The sequence below is a fragment of the Rhododendron vialii genome, chromosome 6a (genome assembly GCF_030253575.1).
Source record: "Rhododendron vialii isolate Sample 1 chromosome 6a, ASM3025357v1".
Lineage (NCBI taxonomy): Eukaryota > Viridiplantae > Streptophyta > Magnoliopsida > Ericales > Ericaceae > Rhododendron > Rhododendron vialii.
The window spans coordinates 15675690-15694823 of NC_080562.1; the positions used below are offsets into that span (position 1 = coordinate 15675690).

Genomic DNA, 19134 nt, shown 5'->3' on the forward strand with positions numbered 1-19134 from the left:
GTTGGCGCCGGAGCGTCAGCTCCAGACGCAGGCCCATCCTCCGAGCTCCACTCCTACATCCGCCATCTCGAGCGCAAAATCGATGATCTCACGACGGTTGTAGACCGCGACAGACACGTCCGAGACGAGTTGGCAGAGATCAAACACCTCCTCATCTCCCCATCTCATTCCTCCGGGAGCCGCGGCGGAAGAACAAACCGTCGCCCCCCCCCCCCCCCCCACGCAGTCACGAAGCCGGTCACCTGCTAGAGCACAGATCCCGTCCTTCAGTCAAGGATCGTCTTGAGTCACCAAGACCGGTGGATACACGAGCCCCAAAAGAAACATCGCACAGGGACCGTTCTCGCTCTCCTGCGCAACTTCGAAGGAGGCCATCGGCCTTTGACAGGCTCGGTGGTGGGAGCGTCTCTGCCTCCTCCACCCACTCCGTCCTTGTGGGCAGGACAGGCCGGGAATCTACCCCTAGCCTCACAAGGGCATCCAGGGGAGATGACGGCCTTGTCGAGATCCAGACTAGAGGATACCGAGAGCGCCTGAAGGGCCCCCGAGCCAGAAGTCCCATCGTCTCGCACCCCGGCGGCGCAAACAGCAGGAGCCCGGTCACCGAGCGCCTCGAGGCTTCCGCTCGGGATAGCTACCGACATCATCGCCAGGAGCGTTTTCCCAGAAAAACGGTTAGTATCGATCCAAAGAGAAAGGAGCACGAACGATTGGACAAACTCGTCCCCAAGAAGCGTACAACGACTGAGCGTCCAGACGGCCCCGACCGTTCGATCCGACCTCATCGCGATGCGCGACTTGCACGACTCTCGACCTCTCCATTCACAAGAGAGATCGACTCGGTTACCCCACCCAAAGGATTCTCCCAACCCAAGTTCGCAAAATATGACGGCAAGACCGAGGCGTACACTCATCTGGTCCAGTATAAAACCGTCATGTCTCTATTTCTTCGGAATGAACCCTCGGACGATGCTTTCCTGTGCAAAGTGTTTCCAGCAAGCCTCGGCAACCTGGGCCTCACCTGGTTCAATCAACTCCCGGCTCAGTCAATCTCCTCGTTCGATTCCCTCTGTGACGCCTTCATGGCACGGTTCGTAACGAGCAACAAGCACGAGAAGGAGATCGACTCCCTCTTAGCCCTCCGTAAGAGGAACGACGAAACGCTTCGGCAGTACGCCGGCCGTTATTGGGAGTTGTTCAATGAGATAGAAGGTTGCGACGGTGTCATCTCTGCCCGAGGATTCAAGCTCGGTCTCACATCCCAGGACGAGCAAGTCTACGACGACCTCGCTCGCCATAAGCCGAACTCTATGAAGGACCTTATGACTCGAATCGAGAACTGGTGTCAGCTCATCGAGTCCAAGGCAGAGAGAGGCATCGGGAAGCCTACAAGTTCAAAAGCGTTGAACACTTCGGTATCCATACCGGCCTCCGCACCTATTTCAACCCCGAAGAAACAGGTCAACACGATCAAGCAGTCCCCGAGGAGGGGGCCGAAGCCAAGTGACTTCAACGCCGAAAAGACCGTCTTCACCATTCCCATCTACCGGATCATTGATCAAGTGAAGGATCAGCCCTTCTTCTCCTTCCCCAATCAAAAGCTCGGAACCGAAAATGGGAAAATCAAGAATCCCATCGTTCGATGCAGCTACCATAGCGAGCAAGGTCACTTCACCACAGCATGCAAGCCCTTCAAGGCCTACTTGGAACAGCTTGTTGCTGGTGGCCACCTCGGCAACTTCATCGATCACGAGAAGACGACGGCTCGGACACAGAGGACCGAATCACATACCGAGGAAGAGGTACAGACAATCAACGTCATACACGGTCCCTTGAACCCCGAAGCCGCCCGAGTCATCCGGGCAGAATTGAATGAAGCCTCCTCCTCCAAGCAGGTCATGCTAGTTGGCCCCGAACCGAAGCGCCCCAGAACCGACGACGGCTCCAAATGGACGATAACGTTTACCGAGAAGGATCTCGACCGCGTCCAGCTTCCCCACAACGACGCCCTCGTGGTCAAGCTACGCATCGAAAATTTCAACGTCCGTCGCGTCCTCGTAGACCAGGGCAGCTCTGCCGAAGTCATGTACTACTCCCTTTTCAAGGATCTGAAGATTCCCGAGACCGACCTCCGTCCTTCCGAAGTTCCCCTCATCGGCTTCAACGGAGCTCCTGTCTGGCCCATCGGTATGATCACTCTTCCTGTCCGTGCCGGCTCGGTAACGCTTGAAATAGACTTTGTGGTGGTCGACGTCCCTGGCCCTTACAACGCCATTGTTGGTCGAACCTGGCTGCATAGGCTTAAAGCGATTGCCTCCACTTATCACCAAGTGGTACGTTTCATCGGCACTAACGGGCACCAGGAAGACCTGTACGGAGACCAGACCGCGGCCAAGCAATGCTACGTCAACGCTGTCCGAAGCACCAAACAAACCCCCCGGGTGAATCTCATTGAAGCACCAGAAGCCCCAGTTTTGGAGGACGTCGGCAGATCCCCCGACGACAAAACCGTCGAAGATGTGGCCACAATCCCAATCACCGAGGACGGCTCCCGCTTCTTCCTTGTCAGTTCCTCACTTAGTGACACTGATCGGAATGAGACGGTAGCTTTTCTCAACCGAAACATTGAAGTGTTCGCCTGGACTCCCTACGAGATGCCGGGGCTCGACCCCTCTTTCATCTGCCACGAGCTCAACATCGACAAAGCCAAGCGACCGGTCGTACAGAAAGCACGACGGTCCTCTCCCATTCACTCCGAGGCCGTCATTGAAGAAGTCAACCGACTCCTAAACGCTGGGGCAATCAGAGAGGTCCAGTACCCCAAGTGGTTGGCTAACACCGTCGTAGTCAAGAAGAAGAATGGCAAATGGCGTGTCTGCGTCGACTACTCCAACCTTAACGATGCCTGCCCGAAGGACTTCTTTCCTCTTCCCCGAATCGACCAGCTTGTCGACGCCACCTCTGGTCACGAGCGACTCAGCTTTTTGGATGCGTACCGGGGCTACCACCAGATCGCCATGAGCGAAGGCGATATCGAGAACACCGCCTTCATTACCCCCCACGGGATCTTCGGTTACCTCGTAATGCCCTTCGGTTTGAAAAATGCCGGATCAACCTTCCAGCGAATGATAACCAAGATGTTCGAGCAATTACTGGGAGACACTATGCTGGCATACATTGACGACATGGTGGTTAAAAGTCTTCGCGCCGGTGATCATCTAACTCACCTTGCCGAAGTCTTTGAGATACTCAAGCGCCACAAACTCCGCCTCAATGCCGAGAAATGCGTATTCGGCGTCAGCTCCAGAAAATTTCTCGGCCATCTCGTCTCCCGGCGCGGTATTGAGGCCGACCCTTCCCAAATTCAAGCAATTGATCAGCTCTCGGCTCCCCACAACAAGCGCGATGTTCAGCGTCTAACCGGGATGGCTGCTGCTCTGAATCGGTTTATAAGTCGCTCCTCGAACAAATGTCAGCCATTTTTCGCTCTACTAAAAGGCAGCCGACGAAGCTTCAACTAGACAGAAGAATGTGACCAAGCCCTCCAGCGACTAAAGGAGTATCTTTCCACGGCTCCACTCCTCGTCACTCCAAGGGACCAGGAAGACATGTTCCTCTATCTAGCTGTCTCCCCGCACGCCGTCAGCTCGGTGCTCGTCCGACAGGAGGGTTGGGAGCACCAGCCAATCTACTACTCCAGCAAAACCATGACTCCCGCCGAGACGTGCTACCTCCCCCTGGAGAAGCTCGTGCTCGCCCTAATCTCAGCCTCCCGAAAGCTTGCCCCGTACTTCCAGTCTCATCGCATCATCATCCTGACCGAGTTCCCCCTCAAATCTCTTCTCCGAAAGGCCGATCTCTCCAACCGAATTTCACAATGGGCCGTTGAGATTGCCAATTTCGAAATCCACTTTCAGCCTCGGACAGCAATAAAGGCTCAGGTTCTGGCTAACTTCATCGCAGAGCTTACACCGCCCAACGTATCTGCTTCGGCACCCCCACCGAGCACCGAAGCAGTACTCCAGGCCAACCCTAGCATAGCTTGGCAGCTCTTTCACGGAGATGTACGGAAAATGTACGTCGATGGCGCATCCAACAGCCGAGGCGCAGGTGCGGGCGTCGTTCTTCTCTCACCCTCCGGTGTCTTGCACGAAAGCTCATTCTCCATCAATTTCCCAGCCTCTAACAACGAGGCCGAATATGAGGCGTTGATCTCCGGACTCAAGACTGCCGAAGCCATTGGCATCGAAGAGCTCGTCGTTTACAGCGACTCCCAGTTGGTGGTTAACCAACTCTCTGAAGAATACGAAGCTCGGGATGACCGCATGCGTACCTACCTAAGCGCCGCAGTCCAGCTCATTCAACGCTTTAAAGCAATCAGAGTCGAGCATATTTCAAGGGAACAGAACGCCCACGCCGACGTCCTGGCAGGTCTCGCTTCGGCATTCTCATGCACTGGGCACCGATCCATTTCCTTCAATTCTATTGACAAGCCCAGTTTTAAACTCGAAGACCTACAGAAAGAAGTACTCAACATAGAGCTCGGTCCGAGCTGGATGGATGAAATCGTCCTTTACCTAAGGGAAGACTCCCTTCCCACCGACAAAAAGGACGCCCACCGACTCCGCAACAAAGCTGCCCTCTTCTGGCTCAATCCCAACGGCAAGCTTTACCGAAGATCGTTTACCGGGCCGTACTTATTGGTTGCACACCCACATCAAGTTCCGGGCATTATCGAAGAGCTTCACGCCGGTGACAGCGGTTGTCACTCCGGTGGACGATCGCTCGCCCACCGAGCCCTCACTCAGGGATATTGGTGGCCGACAATGAAGAAGGACGCTGAAGAGTTCGTCAAGCGTTGCAAAAAGTGCCAGATGTTCGCTCTCATTATCCATCAGCCGGCCCGGGACCTGAGCCCTCTCACCAGCCCCTGGCCCTTCTCCCAATGGGGCATGGATATCGTTGGAAAGCTCCCAGTCGCTCCGGGTGGATTCAAGTTCCTTTTAACCGCAACAGATTATTTCTCGAAATGGGTCGAGGCCGAGCCCCTGGTAACCATCGAAGAAACAGACGTCATCCGCTTTGTGTGGCGTAACATCATCTCACGCTTCGGTGTGCCGTTCGCCATAATTACTGACAATGGAGGGCAGTTTACAGGACAGAAGTACCGGGCTCTGCTTGACGAATACGGTATCAAATGGGACACGTCCACTCCGGCTTACCCCCAGGGCAACGGACAGGCTGAGGCGGCAAACAAAGCAATTTCATCCGGGCTAAAGCGACGACTCGAGTCACGGCGAGGAAAGTGGGCCGAAAAGCTGCCCAGGGTACTCTGGGGCTATCGTACGACGCCTCGGCGATCAACCGGTCGCACACCTTTTTCCTTGGCATTCGGAATGGAGGCGGTCATCCCACTCCAAGTCGGACTCCCAACAATGAGAACAGAAAATTTTGATGAGTCGGTCAACAACACCACCATTGCTTCGGACCTCGATTTAGCCGAAGAAGAACGGGACAACGCAAGGATAAAGCTCGCTTCATACCAACAGGAGGTTGCAAAGGGTTACAACCGAAGCGTGCGCCTCCGGTCGTTTAAGCCTGACGATCTCGTTTGGAAAAATGTGGTGGAGAAGTCCAAAAAGCGAAAGTTAATGCCCAATTGGGAGGGTCCTTACCGAGTTCTCAAGCACCTCGGTTCGGGTAATTACAAATTGGAGAAACTGGATGGTTCCCCCATTGCTAAGTCATGGAACGCCAACAATTTGAAGAAGTTCTACGGATAGTGCTCGGCCACCGAAGCCCGTTTTGTCCTTATTACGTTGCATTTTCTTTTGAGAAAGTTTTGAAAGCAATCTGCTTATGTATTGACAATACCCCGAGTTTTAATGAGAATGCTCTTTGGCACTATTTGTACACTGATTGTTTAAATTACTTATACTTGGCCTATTCTTGCCCGGACCATTTTATACCGACTTCAGGGATATTATTCTCCCATAGGTGATACCCTCGGAGAAAAATCCCCACCAAGTCGCCCGGGCCTCTTCGGTCGTCTAAATTTCTGGTCACTCGCTGTAAGGATACTCGGCCTTTTTCTCCGAGCCCCTTACACCGACCCATCAGAAATTTCTCACTGTTCGGACTCGCCGCGTCACGAACCTATGGCAGAAGCCATACCACTTCGTTACGCCGGCCTACGTCCCTAGCAGTAATACAATCCCGCGCCTGCTCGATAAGCTCATTTCTATTAATCTGCAGGGGCGTGCAATGTCAAAAGTTCATTACAATGAATGATTCTGATTCGGTCCTACTAAGCTGGGGCTTCGGAACGAGTCACTTTTTCTTGATTGAACATCTTTTTTATGCTTGGCAAAACGATTCGGTTAACGCTTCGGTTAAACTTGTTTCTACAAACTTTTTAAGTCCCACCGAAGCAGGGGCATCATAACCTAAGCAGCAAACCAATCAAACAAGCATTTCAAAGATAAAAACATTCAAGAAAAGAAGAGCATTCATTCACGAACAATAAACAAAAAAGGTACTACTTCAAGTATCAAACGATTACAATCCCTGGAACGGCAAACTCCAAATGTCCGGAGCCGTCCAGTAAACCGACCATTCAGGCAAAAATTAAAGTACTTTTTCAGAGCTACGAAATATAAAGTTCCTATGCTTCATCAGGGAACAGGGGCGCTAAGGTCAGCTGGCTCCTCGGTCGCTTGGGGCTCCTGGTTCGGCACCTGCTCGCTTTCCTCCTCCGGTAGCACGAGCTCTTCAGGAGGGGGCTCAGGCACGGTTCGAAGCTCCGAACCCTCTGGCAGAGTAAGCTTGCTTATTAAGGCCTTGTGGCCGTACCGAAGTCCGTCCAAGAACCGATCTCTGAAAAGCTCAGCTTCTATCTCCCGGACCTGCTTCTTATATTCCACTTCGGCAGCATCCCAGCCTTCATCGTAGCCTTTGTTCCGTGCAAACTCGACCTCCCGAGCTCCAGCAGCCCTCAATGTGTCAGCATCCTCCTCAGCTTTTTTGGCCCTCCCTTCGGCAAGTACCCGCTCCCGGTCGCACCGCTGAAAGTCGGCTAGGTAGAGGTCACAAGTCTCCCTCACCACTTTCAGGTCGTCCTCTCTCTGAGCAAGAGTCTTCCTTAGCAGCTCCATCTCCTGCTCTCGTGCCTGGCATTGTTCGTTCACAGCGAGCACCCGAGCGCCGGCCTACCAACACAATTAAAATTGATCAAAATTCCAACAAAACGATCAAAGGAGTAAGAAGAAACTTTCAGAAGTAACTTACTTTCAGAAGTGCCTGCGCTATCTCTCCTGTCAGATCCACGGTGCACCCCTCAACAGCCCGGGCATCCTTCGGAAGAATACACGACCGAAGCAGCCCAAATGCCGTCCCAATGTTAGAAGACGCGCTATCGGCGTGATGAATTAGGCGCCCCGAGTAGTGACGAACCTCGGGGGCCCAGGGGACCTCCCTCGCCGGAACACGAGTCCCCGTTTCGGTTCCTCCCCGGCTCTCCACATCTCCCTCATCTCCTCGGGTCCCCGTTTCTTCTATCAAGATCGGCTCCCCGCCCCTTCCTCGTCCGAAGCTTTCCTCCTCGGTCCGAGCCCTCTTCTCCGGAGGCTCCTGAGGAGAAACAGGGATCACCCTCGAAGCTCCAGCCCCCGGCGAGCCTATCCTGACGCCGGCACCCCGTCCTCGTGGCCTTTGGCGCCGAAGGTTGAGCACTTCTCTTCCACGGCCGTTCATCTCTCCACTAAGTCCCGTCCTTTCTGGGGTCTCCCGGTCGATTTCTTCTCGGATCACGCCTCGGGGACCAGAATCACCAACTTCGTCTTCTGTCGCCCCAGCTCCTCGTCTCCTACCTTCTCCTCTTCCTTGGCTTCTCCCTCGGCCACGTCCTCATCCCCCTCGAGAGACTCCTTGCTGCCTCGGCTTCTTTTTCAAATAGCCGGTATAAGTCAGTTTGTATTCGAGCAGTTCAGGTGCATACCGACTCGTGATAGGAATGGCGTAAGCAGCTGTTATTTGCGCTCGGTTAGCCCTTGCCCGAAGCTCTGCAACGATTCCCTCGGCTGAAAGATAGAGAATGGAAGAATCAGTATACAATGAGGAAAGAAAAATGTGCAAACATAATAAAGCTAAGAAGATGCTTCTACCGACCAGGAGCCCCGGTTTCGAACTGAACTGTGGTGGCTGTGTCCGCGCTCTCCCCGGGCCCAAACATAAATTCCCGGTGACCGACACATAAATACTCGCCCTCTCTTCCGAGTCAGGAAGATGGTCGATAAGGAAGGTGTCGTATCCCGTCCTACAGGAGAGGTAGTAACGGTCGCTCTCCCGGTTAACTCCAACGAGGTATACACCGAAAAGCTCCTCGAGTCCGAACGTGAGGTTATATTGTCTCCTCAGCTCTATAATGCTCGTGATGATCCGGTAGGAGTTCACCGTCAGCTGAGAAGACGTGAGGGAGAGAGCTCGGAGAACCCTTCGGACAAACTGATGAAGGGGGAATCTAACGCCCCCCTCTGTGATAGCCATCAAGGGGAATATGAGTGCTCCCTCCCGGTGAGGAAGGTCCTTGGGATCGCTGTTCGGTAAAATGCGAACATCAACGTCATGAGGTACGCTATATACCCTCTTGAATTCAGCATAAGAAGCCGAGGAGCCGTCAAAGTACTGATTTCGGTATGGGCATGGCCTCATCGCCCTCCTGCGTCCCCGTACCTCCTCGGGGGCATCCGCGAATGGATCCGGACCTTGGTTCGAGGTACTTGGGGCCTCCATCTCTTGAGAATCAAATGTCGTCACCTCACGAGGAGCACTCGAGGGTTCAAATGGTTCAACGCAGTCGATTGGAGTTCGGAAGAACGCCCTCTCCCGAAGTGTCTGGCGAATGTCCTCGGGAATTTCGATAGGAGAAGAGCCTGAACTACCAGAACTGTCCGAAGAGAGCTCGATGACCATTCGCTTCTGCCTAACCAAGGAAAGGAATGCAAAAAACCCGTTAGCTATGTGCTCAGGGAAAAATCAATGTCTAACGCTCGATGCGGAATGGTCATCGCTCCTCGGTGTCCTCGGACAATCGTTTCCTATGAAGGTGCTTCCCTCTCGGAAGAATTTCTAAAGATCAAAAAGCCTTTTCCCTTGAGATCAAGATGAGTCTAGGTCTCGGGATGAGTTTTGGCCTCGGGATGAATCTAGGTCTCGGGATGAGTTTAGACCTCGGTAATAGCGTGAACAACGCTGGAGAAGCCCAGCGCCGCCTTGAACCAGACGGTGGCGAGCGGTTGCTCAGCCGTAACAAGTGCAGGAAAACGGCGAAAAAACTCAAAAACAATGACCAAAACATGGAGAATAAAGCAAGGAGGTCGACATACCTCAAGTTTGTGCAAGATCTCCCAACCAAAACGATCGAAATCTCGATTGAAAGCTGGAAATATACGGCGGCGGCGGTTCGACTTCAGAAGCAGAAGAAAGGGTGACGATCTCACCTCTGTCTCTCCTATTTATATTGGTAAAGATGGAAAGCTGTGCGGGAAACGAAGCGTCGTGCATTGAGCCGTTAGATCATCGACATGTGTTATCATCGAACGGCTAGTATCAAGGATTCTGCACCGAGGACAGGCGCCGGATATTCAGGCCTTAGGCATGTTGACGCGTGTCACCGAAGCGACGTTTCGTACCAATCAACTGGCATGGCACGTGCCGAGGCAGCTTTTTGATTCTGAGATCTCGGCAACAGTTGACACGTGGCTCTTCTCTGGCGCGGGTTGAACGAAATCTACCGAAGCAACTTCACCCTTCGGTTATTCTCTAAAAAGAAAGACCAAGGCCTGATGTCTCATACGATAGGATCAAGACCCTGAAGCAGAGGTGCAACGCTCCAGGGACTTGAGGGGCTATTGTGGAGGCTTCGGTAATTGTCTCGGTAATATAACCGGACCACCATCAACCGAGTCCTCATATTGACATGGGCCTGTGTATATCTTTCTGTTTACTCGCTCGGCGTCAAGTCTCCTGTTTACACTTCGGTTAGTTACCGAGGTGTGCATTCCGTTTGGGTCTTTTGGCAGAATGCAGCATAGCAGGAGGGGACCATGAACGATACGTGGTGAAAAGGATCATCTGCCCATGTGCTTCATAACCGTCTTATCCCGTGGCATCATCTATGAGGTCACCAAGGGCGGTTACCTAAGCGTGACCTCCACGCACTGGCTTGGAGCCCAAGTTAACCTAGGTCTATAAATACAAAGGGATATTCATCTTTGAGAGGTATGCCATCTTCCCCTAACCCTAGACCTAAAAGCAACTCTCCTTACATCTAACTTGATCGTCGGAGGGTCACAAGGCTATTCCAGCCTTAGTGACTTGTTGCAGGTCCAGCGGCGGAGGAACGGAGCAGCGGAAGTGAAGTACTAGTTCAGGCGAAGGTCCTTCCTCCTAAATCGAACCCCTACAACATATACTTATCACAAACGAGAAAGAAAATGGAATATTGTTGGAGATGAAACAAGTAGCAATAACTTGTTGCAGGGCTGCAACTTGTTTTCAGGCAAATGGGTTTTTGACAAGAAGTCCTACACGCTGTACAAGGGGCAAAAGTGTCAATTCATGCTTGATGACTTTGCTTGTGACAAGTTTGGGAGAAAAGACTTGAAGTATCAGCAATGGAGATGGCAAGCTCATGATTGTGATCTTCCTAGGTCTCTCTCTCTCTCTCTCTCTCTCTCTCTCTCTCTCTGAATGCCATTTTGTTTGATGTGTACTTCTCTTTTCTTCTGCTACAAAAGGTTCGATGCCAGAGCTTTGCTAGAGAAGCTAAGGGGGAAGAGGCTTGTTTTCGTGGGAGATTCACTGAATAGGAACCAATGGGTTTCACTGGTATGCCTTGTCGAGTCCTCCATCCCTCCTGGGCTCAAGTCCAAGTCCACCCATTTCAATGGCTCCTTGTTCACCTTCAACGCAATTGTGAGTCAAAATTCGACTTTTTAGTTTGATCAGGCTTGTCTCCGGCCGGTAGTTGTACTCAGGCCGTTCCGATTATACGAATAATTATTCAAGTAGGGTTCATCAAAATGATCGTACAAACAAAAACAGGACTGGAGTTAGGAATCAAATCCAAGCACGGCACGTTTTTGTAGGATGATTTTATTCAAAAATTAAGTCCAGTAATTCGAAATTTTCTACATAGATGATTGCCTCAATAAACGTCTAAGATGAATGGTCCAAATTACGTACATAGACCTAAATAAATGAGGTAAGTGTTAACACCAAGTCTTCTGTCTTTTGAATTAATTCTTAAATCCTGGTTGTAATCTTCGTATGTAAAGGCTAATTGGTTCTTTACATGATGAAGGAATACAATGCTTCCATTGATTTCTATTGGGCTCCATTTCTGGTTGAATCTAACTGTGATGATCCATTCCACCATCATGTACAGTATAGGACGGTCAGAATTGAGGCAATTAAAAATCATGCACGACGCTGGATTGATGCAGATGAACTAATATTTGATTCCTATATTTGGTGGCTTGAGGAGAAAATTAAGATCTCGTAAGTACATATTCAAACCATTTGATCACTGGAATCTCATATTCAATATTCTAACAATCCAAAATCTGCGAGAAAGATTGTAAGCCACACATTGATTCTTGTACTCGATATATCAGATATTTACTGAAGAGAATCAGTTGCCTTAAATAGGTAATCTTTTATTGTATTAACTTTGATGATTAGATGGGGATTATCCGAGAAATCCAATGAAACATTTGACGTACAAATGGTTACGAGATATGAAATGGGTCTGAAGACTTGGGCAGATTGGTTGGAGATCCATGTTAATTGTACCAAGACCAAATTGTTCTTTGTTAGCTTGTCACCGGCTCACCTTCGGTATGTTTTCTATTACTTGCAATTTTGATTTCAGCTGGTTAGAATGCCCCTTGTAGGCTGTATATTCGCTTAGCCTTTTTTTTCTATTTCAAGTTGGTTTATCCAAAAAAAATGCCTTGAGGTTACAAGAATAATTATTTCTCTGCCATCTCATCTTTTCATGTTTTCTTCAACTGGTATGAAATTGCTTTATGGAGTACAAAAACTGGCCAATGAATGACATGAGAAGTCCAACAACAAAAGCTCCCAAGCAAAATATGTGCACAATTTGCCGACTAAATAAGCCCATGAAAGAGAGAAATAACCAACTAATGAGGAAAATAATCAACACTCAGCCAAAGGTTGAGAATTGATCTCTTGGCTTTCAGATGAAAGGTGCACAAGGGTAGCCAGCTAGAGAGTTCCAGCTAGTTATATATAATACTGGTTGTATGAGCAAAAAAACCCTTCTCCTGTAAGCTCTAGACATGCTGAGCACCACATTTGTCCAGTCAAAGAGGATCGATTTTGTGGAAGATGAGGAACAACAAAGAAACGAACCAATATACATTAAGGATGGTGTTAGCCCAAAGGTTTTCTACTAAACTCTACTGCAGCAATTAGTATTTAAATTCCGCATTATATTTGAGATACCCCAATTCACACCCCCTCTTGGGTTGTTATTTGGACTAACAGATGGTATCCATACGTACGATTTTAGTGGCCGGCCCAGTTAAAGGGGACTAGGTGTAAGTCAGGCATGTTGAATATCAACATATAGGACCGGGTTAGAACTTGTGATTTGATAGGCCAAACCAACTGATTCTGTTAGGAAACTATGGATCAAAATTCTAGGAGGAAATATAAAGCACTGCATTAAGTCGCGATGGCGCCACGTTGGTAGTGCAAATGCAGCATCAATGCAATTTGGACAAACTTTTTCTACATCTCGAGTACAACTAGTTCGAGAACATCACTGTCTTCTCAAACTACGGAACTGAAATAGACAAATTCATGTGCTTTTGCAGGGGAGAAGAATGGGGAATGGATGCAAACCAAAACTGTTACAATGAAACCGAGCCAATACTCAAGGAGGGGTATTCGGGAACCTTGTCAAATCCCAAAATGATGCAAGTGGTGGAGGAAACAATTGATGAATTGGAAGGGAGAGGTATGAAGGTGCATATTCTCAACATAACCCAACTCTCCGAGTATCGAAAAGACGGGCATCCATCCATTTACAGAAAGCAATGGGTGAATTTAACTGAAAAGCAATTATCGAACCCTCGGAGTTATTCAGATTGTGGGCATTGGTGTCTTCCTGGAGTTCCTGATGTATGAAATGAGCTTCTCTATGCTTACCTTTCCTATTATTGATATAAGTAGAGAAAGAAGCGCCATTCAAGATCCATAAAATTTTCAATATGGCTGTGTTCAAGATTTCAAAGGAGAACAAAATGCGAGAGTTGCCCTTTTTCTTTTTCTTTTTGTTAAGACAGAAAAACTCTTTACATCTTTTTTATGGCAAACAATCATTGGATGCCCGTAATATGAATGCGTTATAGTTATGCACAATCTACAAATATGTTTGGGGGAACTTCTTAACTACAAATAATTAACTTAGCTTGATGTAACTGTAGCGGTTTTGGTTATGCTTCAATGGTATTTGGTTACGCAAACTGTGTTTTATGATAAAGTGTTAGGACCACCTGAATATAAATCAGTATGGACATTTGAGCTTTCTGAAATCAAAATCGACCCGTATTACGAGAAAAAGAGATACTACTTAATAAAGAAAAAGAAAGAGTCGCCATTAAAATATTGGCAAGCACAAGTAGCCGTTCAATGCCCAGAATTCTTACAAAAATCCTGCGCTAGTACAATATCCAGAATTCTTGATTCAAAGTAGGGGTAGCAAATTGAACCCAGACCCATCAAGAAACTAAAATCACCTATTAAAAAATAAACCCAAACCAACCCATTTATTAGTTGGGTTAAAATGGGTCCAAACCCATTTAACCCATTTATTATTGGGTCTTAAATGGGTTTCAAACAACTTAAATGTCCAATAAGTCATGAACATTACCCAAAAAACAAAAAATACTTCTGGTTCAAAGCTTTCTGTCAAAGGCAATGAACCTCGGCAAACGCGAAGTAGCTTTCGAGGGATCGAGGCTACACCTGGTTCAGATAATTTATTACCACATGAGATGAGTCCCCAAGCATTAACGAATTCATTTCCAAATCAAAAATTCCAGGTTAAAATTGCAATCATCTCACATGAACGCTGGAGTCTAAAAATTGTTTCAAAATCGAAAAATAGCAATACATGCATTTACAACATTTTGCTTTGTTTGGCTCGGGTCTGGAGGAAAGTTTTCAGGTAACAAATGGAGAGAGATGGATAGAGAAACCAGATAACAATACGGGTGATTAGTTAATGTCACGTCGAGGTACTGCAAAATCGAGTCCAATTTATTATAATCGATTAGTTAATATAGATGCTGGTTGTCTTCATGACTTATTTTTGTTAAAATTATGAGTTTTGATAAAAAAAAAAATTTACTTTTCCAATTCCTCTCATCGAAACGAATCAATAAGTCAAAAAAATTTGATTCAAGCAAACAAATGCAAAAAAATTTCAAATAAAGACAAAAAAATAAGTTACTTAACTGTTCAATCCAAACCCACCCTAGAGAAAAAAGAAAGAAAGAACATGGAAAGAAAAGAGATGGAAAACGACTTTCACTTTTTTTAACAGAATCTCCATTCGGTTCAGTAATTTTAGTATACAGGGGTAATTTGGTCATTTTAGTATATAGGGATATTATGGTAATTTTAGTATGCAAGGGTAATTTGGTCATTTAAATGTACAAGGGTTATATGGTCATTTCAATGTATATGGGTATTTTAGTCATTTTTAATTTTAATTGGGTTAATGAGCGTGTCGGGTTTGATTTCAAATAAATAGGCTGGACTGAGTATGGGTTATTGGGCTCTTAACTCATTGGGTCTAAATGGGTCAATGACCCATGCAAGACCCAACCCACTTATAACTTATCCACTTTGGCCCAAACTCGCCCATTTAACACCTCTAGTTCAAAGTTCTAACTCATCATCTAATTACTGTATTATCCTAAGGTAGAGCCTCGAAACTCAGCTTTGTCTCAAGCCTTCAACTTTTACATTTTTTGGCGAATTCCCAAAGAATATATGGCCATCCTGTTGGGCTAAGCTAGCACCAATCAGGTTTAGACTGGGTCGAAGACTTAGGCTCGGAAGTCTTGGACCAAAATTAGATTCCTAGGCCCATTACCAGTCCGCATGCGCGCGATATGACGCAAAGTGGTAAAGTTTACAGTTTTCAACTGAAATATTGCACAAGTAGAGTAGTAATTTATTTGACCGGCCTCATAAAAAGTTCAAATCACGGCTCCGTCCTTTGAATGGTTTTCATACTCGAGAGGTTATTGAGTATTCTTGGCGGCTTCTGTTGGAGCAATGTTACACACTATTCACAATACAACATGTGGAGGCTTCGGTCATGGCTTCGGTCATCTGACCAGACCACCGTTAACCGAGGTCTCATATTGGCACGGTCTATAGGATTGTACAGGCGGGCCACAGCGTATATCCTTCTATTTACTCGCTCGGTATCAAGTCTCCTGTTAACGCTTCGGTTTATTGCCGAAGCCAGCATTCCGTTAAGGTCTCTTGAAAGAATGTAACATAGCAAAAGGTGACCAAGAGCGATACGTGGCAGATAGGATCATCTAGGCCAAGTCTGGCCATGTGCTTCGTAACCGCCTTATCCGGTGCGTCATCTGTGATGTCATCCGAGGCGGTTACCCGAGCGTATCCTTCACGCGCTAGCTTGGAGGCCAAGTAAACCTAGTTCTATAAATGCAAAGGGATACTCATCTTTGAGAGGCATACCATCTATCCCTAACCCTAGATCTATATCCATCCCTGAGATCTGACTTGATTGTCGGAGGGTCACTGGGCTATTCCAGCCCTAGCGACTTGTTGCAGGTCCAAGAGCAGGAAGACGGACCAGCGGAGGAGGAATACTAACTCAGGTTAAGGTCCCGTCAAATCGAACCCCTACAATTGGCTACTCTGCTGGGGAACTAGCCACTCTTTCAATATCCACTTCCCCCTTTCTGCTCCGTTCAGCGTTCCTGAATCAAACATGGTTGAGATCGACGACGCGCATCACTGTGGTACCGCCCACGGGCTCGGTTCCCTTGTGGACCACAGCCTGGCTTCCGGCGGAGCAAACGCCCTAGGAAAGACCCATGTATCCGTCGGAATTGGCGCCGGACCGTCAGTTCCAGACGCAGGCCCATCCTCCGAGCTCCACTCCTACATCCGCCATCTTGAGCGGAAAATCGACGATCTCACGACGGTGATGGAGCGCAACAGACATGTCCGAGATGAGTTGGCGGAGATCAAACACCTCCTAAAAGTCTCCCCGTCTCATTCCTCTGGGAGTCGCGGCGGAAGGAAGGACCGTCACACCCCTCCTCGCAGACACGAAGTCGGTCACCCGCTAGAACATAGACCCCGCCCGTCAGTCAAGGATCGTCTCGAGTCACCAAGAGCAGCGGACACTCGAGCCCCAAAAGACACGTCGCATAGGGACCGCTCCCGCTCCCGTGCAACTTCGAAGGAAACCATCGGCCTTCGAGAGGCTCGGTTCTGGGAGCGTCTCTGCCTCCTCAACTCACTCGGTCCAAGTGGGCAAGACAGGCTGGGAATCTACCCCTAGCCTCACAAGGGCAGCCAGGGGAGATGACGGCCTTGTGGAGATCCAGACCAGGGGATACCGCGAGCGCCTGAGGGGCCCCAGAGCCAGAAGCCCCATCGTCACGAACCTCGGCGGTGCACACAGCAGGAGCCCGATCACTGAGCGCCTCGAGCCTTCCGCTCGGGACAGCTACCGCCATCACTGCCAAGAGCGCTTTCCCAGGAAATCGGTTAGTATTGATCCAAAGAGAAAGGAATATGAACGATTGGACAAACTTGTCCCCAAAAAGTGTACAGCGACCGAGCATCCAGACGGTTTCGACCGTTCGATCAGACCTCATCGCGACGCAGGACTTACACGACTCACGACCTCCCCTTTTACGAGAGAGATTGACTCGGTTACCCCACCCCCCCAAAGGGATTCACCCAACCTAAGTTTGCCAAATATGACAGCAAGACCGAGGCGTACACTCATTTGGTTCAGTACAAGCTTGTCATGTCCCTGTTTCTTCGGAGCGAACCCTCGGACGATGCCTTCTTGTGCAAAGTGTTTCCTGAAAGCCTCGGCAACCTAGGCCTCACCTGGTTTAATCAACTCCCGGCTCGGTCAATTTTTCCTCGTTCGATTCCCTCTGTGATGCCTTCATGGCCCGGTTCGTAACAAGCAATAAGCACGAGAAGGAGATCGATTCCCTCTTGGCCCTCCGCAAGAGGAACGACGAAATGCTCCGGTAGTACGCCGACCGTTAGTGGGAACTATTCAATGAGATAGAGGGTTGCGATGGCGTCATCTCAGCCTGAGGATTCAAGCTCGGTCTCACCTCCCAGGACGAGCAAGTCTATGACGACCTCGCTCGCCATAAGCCAAACTCTATGAAGGACCTTATGACTCGTATTAAGGGTTGGTGTCAGCTCATCGAGTCCAAGGCGGAGAGAGGCATCGGGAAATCTACGAGTTCAAAGACGTTAAACACCTCGGTATCCACACCGGTCTCGGCACCTATCCCAATGCCAAAAAAACAAGTCAACACCATCAAGCAGTCGCAGAAGAGGGGACCGAAGCCAAGTGATTTCAACGCCGAGAAAACCGTCTTCACCATTCCTATCTACCGGATCATCGATCAAGTGAAGGATCAGCCTTTTTTCTCCTTCCCAAATCAAAAGCTAGGGACCGAAAATGGGAAAATCAAGAATCCCATCGTCCGATGCAGTTACCACAATGAGCAGGGTCACTTCACCACAGCATGCAAGCCCTTCAAGGCCTACTTGGAGCAGCTTGTTGCGGGTGGCCACTTCGGCAACTTCATTGATCACAAGAAGACAACGGCTCGGGCACAACAGATAGAAACAAACACCGAGGAAGAGGTCTAGACGATCCACGTCATACACGGTCCTCTAAACTCTGAGGCCACTCGAATCATCCGGGATGAGCTGAGCAAGGCCTCCTCCTCTAAACAGGTCATGTTAGTCGGTCCCGGACAAAAACGCCCCAGAATCGATGACGGTTCCAAATGGACAATAACATTTACTGAGAAGGATCTCGATCGCATCTAGCTTCCCCACAACGACGCCCTCGTGGTCACGCTACGCATCGGGACTTTCAACGTCCGTCACGTCCTCGTAGACCAGGGCAGCTCGGCCGAAGTCATGTACTACTCTCTGTTCAAGGATCTGAAAATTCCTGACACCGACCTCCGTCCCTCCGAAGTTCCTCTTATCGGCTTCAACGAAGTTCCTGTCTGGCCCATCGGTACGATCACTCTTCCTGTCCGTGCCGGGTCGGTGACTCTTGAAATGGAATTTGTGGTAGTTGACGTCCCTAGCCCTTACAACGCAATTGTCGGACGCACCTGGTTGCATAGGCTTAAAGCGATTGTCTCCACCTATCACCAAGTGGTCCATTTCATTGGCACTCACGGGCACCAGGAAGACTTGTACGGAGATCAAACTACGGCCAAGAAGTGCTACATCAACGCCGTCCAAAGTAACAAACAGACCTCCCGGGTTAATCTCATTGAAGTCCCTGAGGACCCAATTTTGGAGGACATCGATAGACCCTCCGACGACAAAACCATAGAAGACGTGGTCACCATCCCAATAACCGAAGACAATTCCCACTTCTTCCTTGTCAGTTCCTCACTTAGTGATACTGATCGGAATGAGACGATAGCTTTTCTCAACCGGAACATCGAAGTGTTCGCTTGGACCCCATATGAGATGCCCGGGGTCGACCCCTCCTTCATTTGCCACGAACTCAACATCGACCGAGCCAAACGCCCGGTCTTGCAGAAGGCACGACGGTCCTCTCCTCTTCATTCCGAGGCCGTTATTGAAGAAGTTAGCCGACTCCTGAACGCAGGAGCAATCAGAGAAGTCCAGTATCCCAAGTGGCTGGCCAACACCGTCCTAGTTAAGAAAAAGAGTGGCAAATGGCGAGTCTGCATCGATTACTCAAACCTCAACGATGCCTGCCCAAAGGACTTCTTTCCACTCCCTGGTATTGACCAG

The 19134-nt window shown here is 49.1% G+C and overlaps 1 protein-coding gene across 1 annotated transcript; it reads left to right on the forward strand.

Moving 5' to 3' along the window:
- Positions 1-10526: 10526 nt before the first annotated feature.
- LOC131329083 (protein trichome birefringence-like 34) lies at positions 10527-13426 on the forward strand. The gene is made up of 5 exons (XM_058362151.1): positions 10527-10709; positions 10797-10974; positions 11363-11559; positions 11743-11898; positions 12906-13426. Exons 1-5 carry the CDS (start codon positions 10618-10620, stop codon positions 13216-13218), a joined length of 936 nt encoding a protein of 311 aa, XP_058218134.1. The 5' UTR covers positions 10527-10617; the 3' UTR covers positions 13219-13426.
- Positions 13427-19134: the final 5708 nt, after the last annotated feature.

Bases quoted from the DNA above. Each gene is read 5' to 3' on its own strand.
- LOC131329083 (XM_058362151.1), top strand. From the start codon at position 10,618: ATGCTTGATGACTTTGCTTGTGACAAGTTTGGGAGAAAAGACTTGAAG. The intron at 10,710-10,796 runs GTCTCTCTCTCT...CTGCTACAAAAG, and splicing joins CATGATTGTGATCTTCCTAG to GTTCGATGCCAGAGCTTTGC. The intron at 10,975-11,362 runs GTGAGTCAAAAT...TACATGATGAAG, and splicing joins TGTTCACCTTCAACGCAATT to GAATACAATGCTTCCATTGA.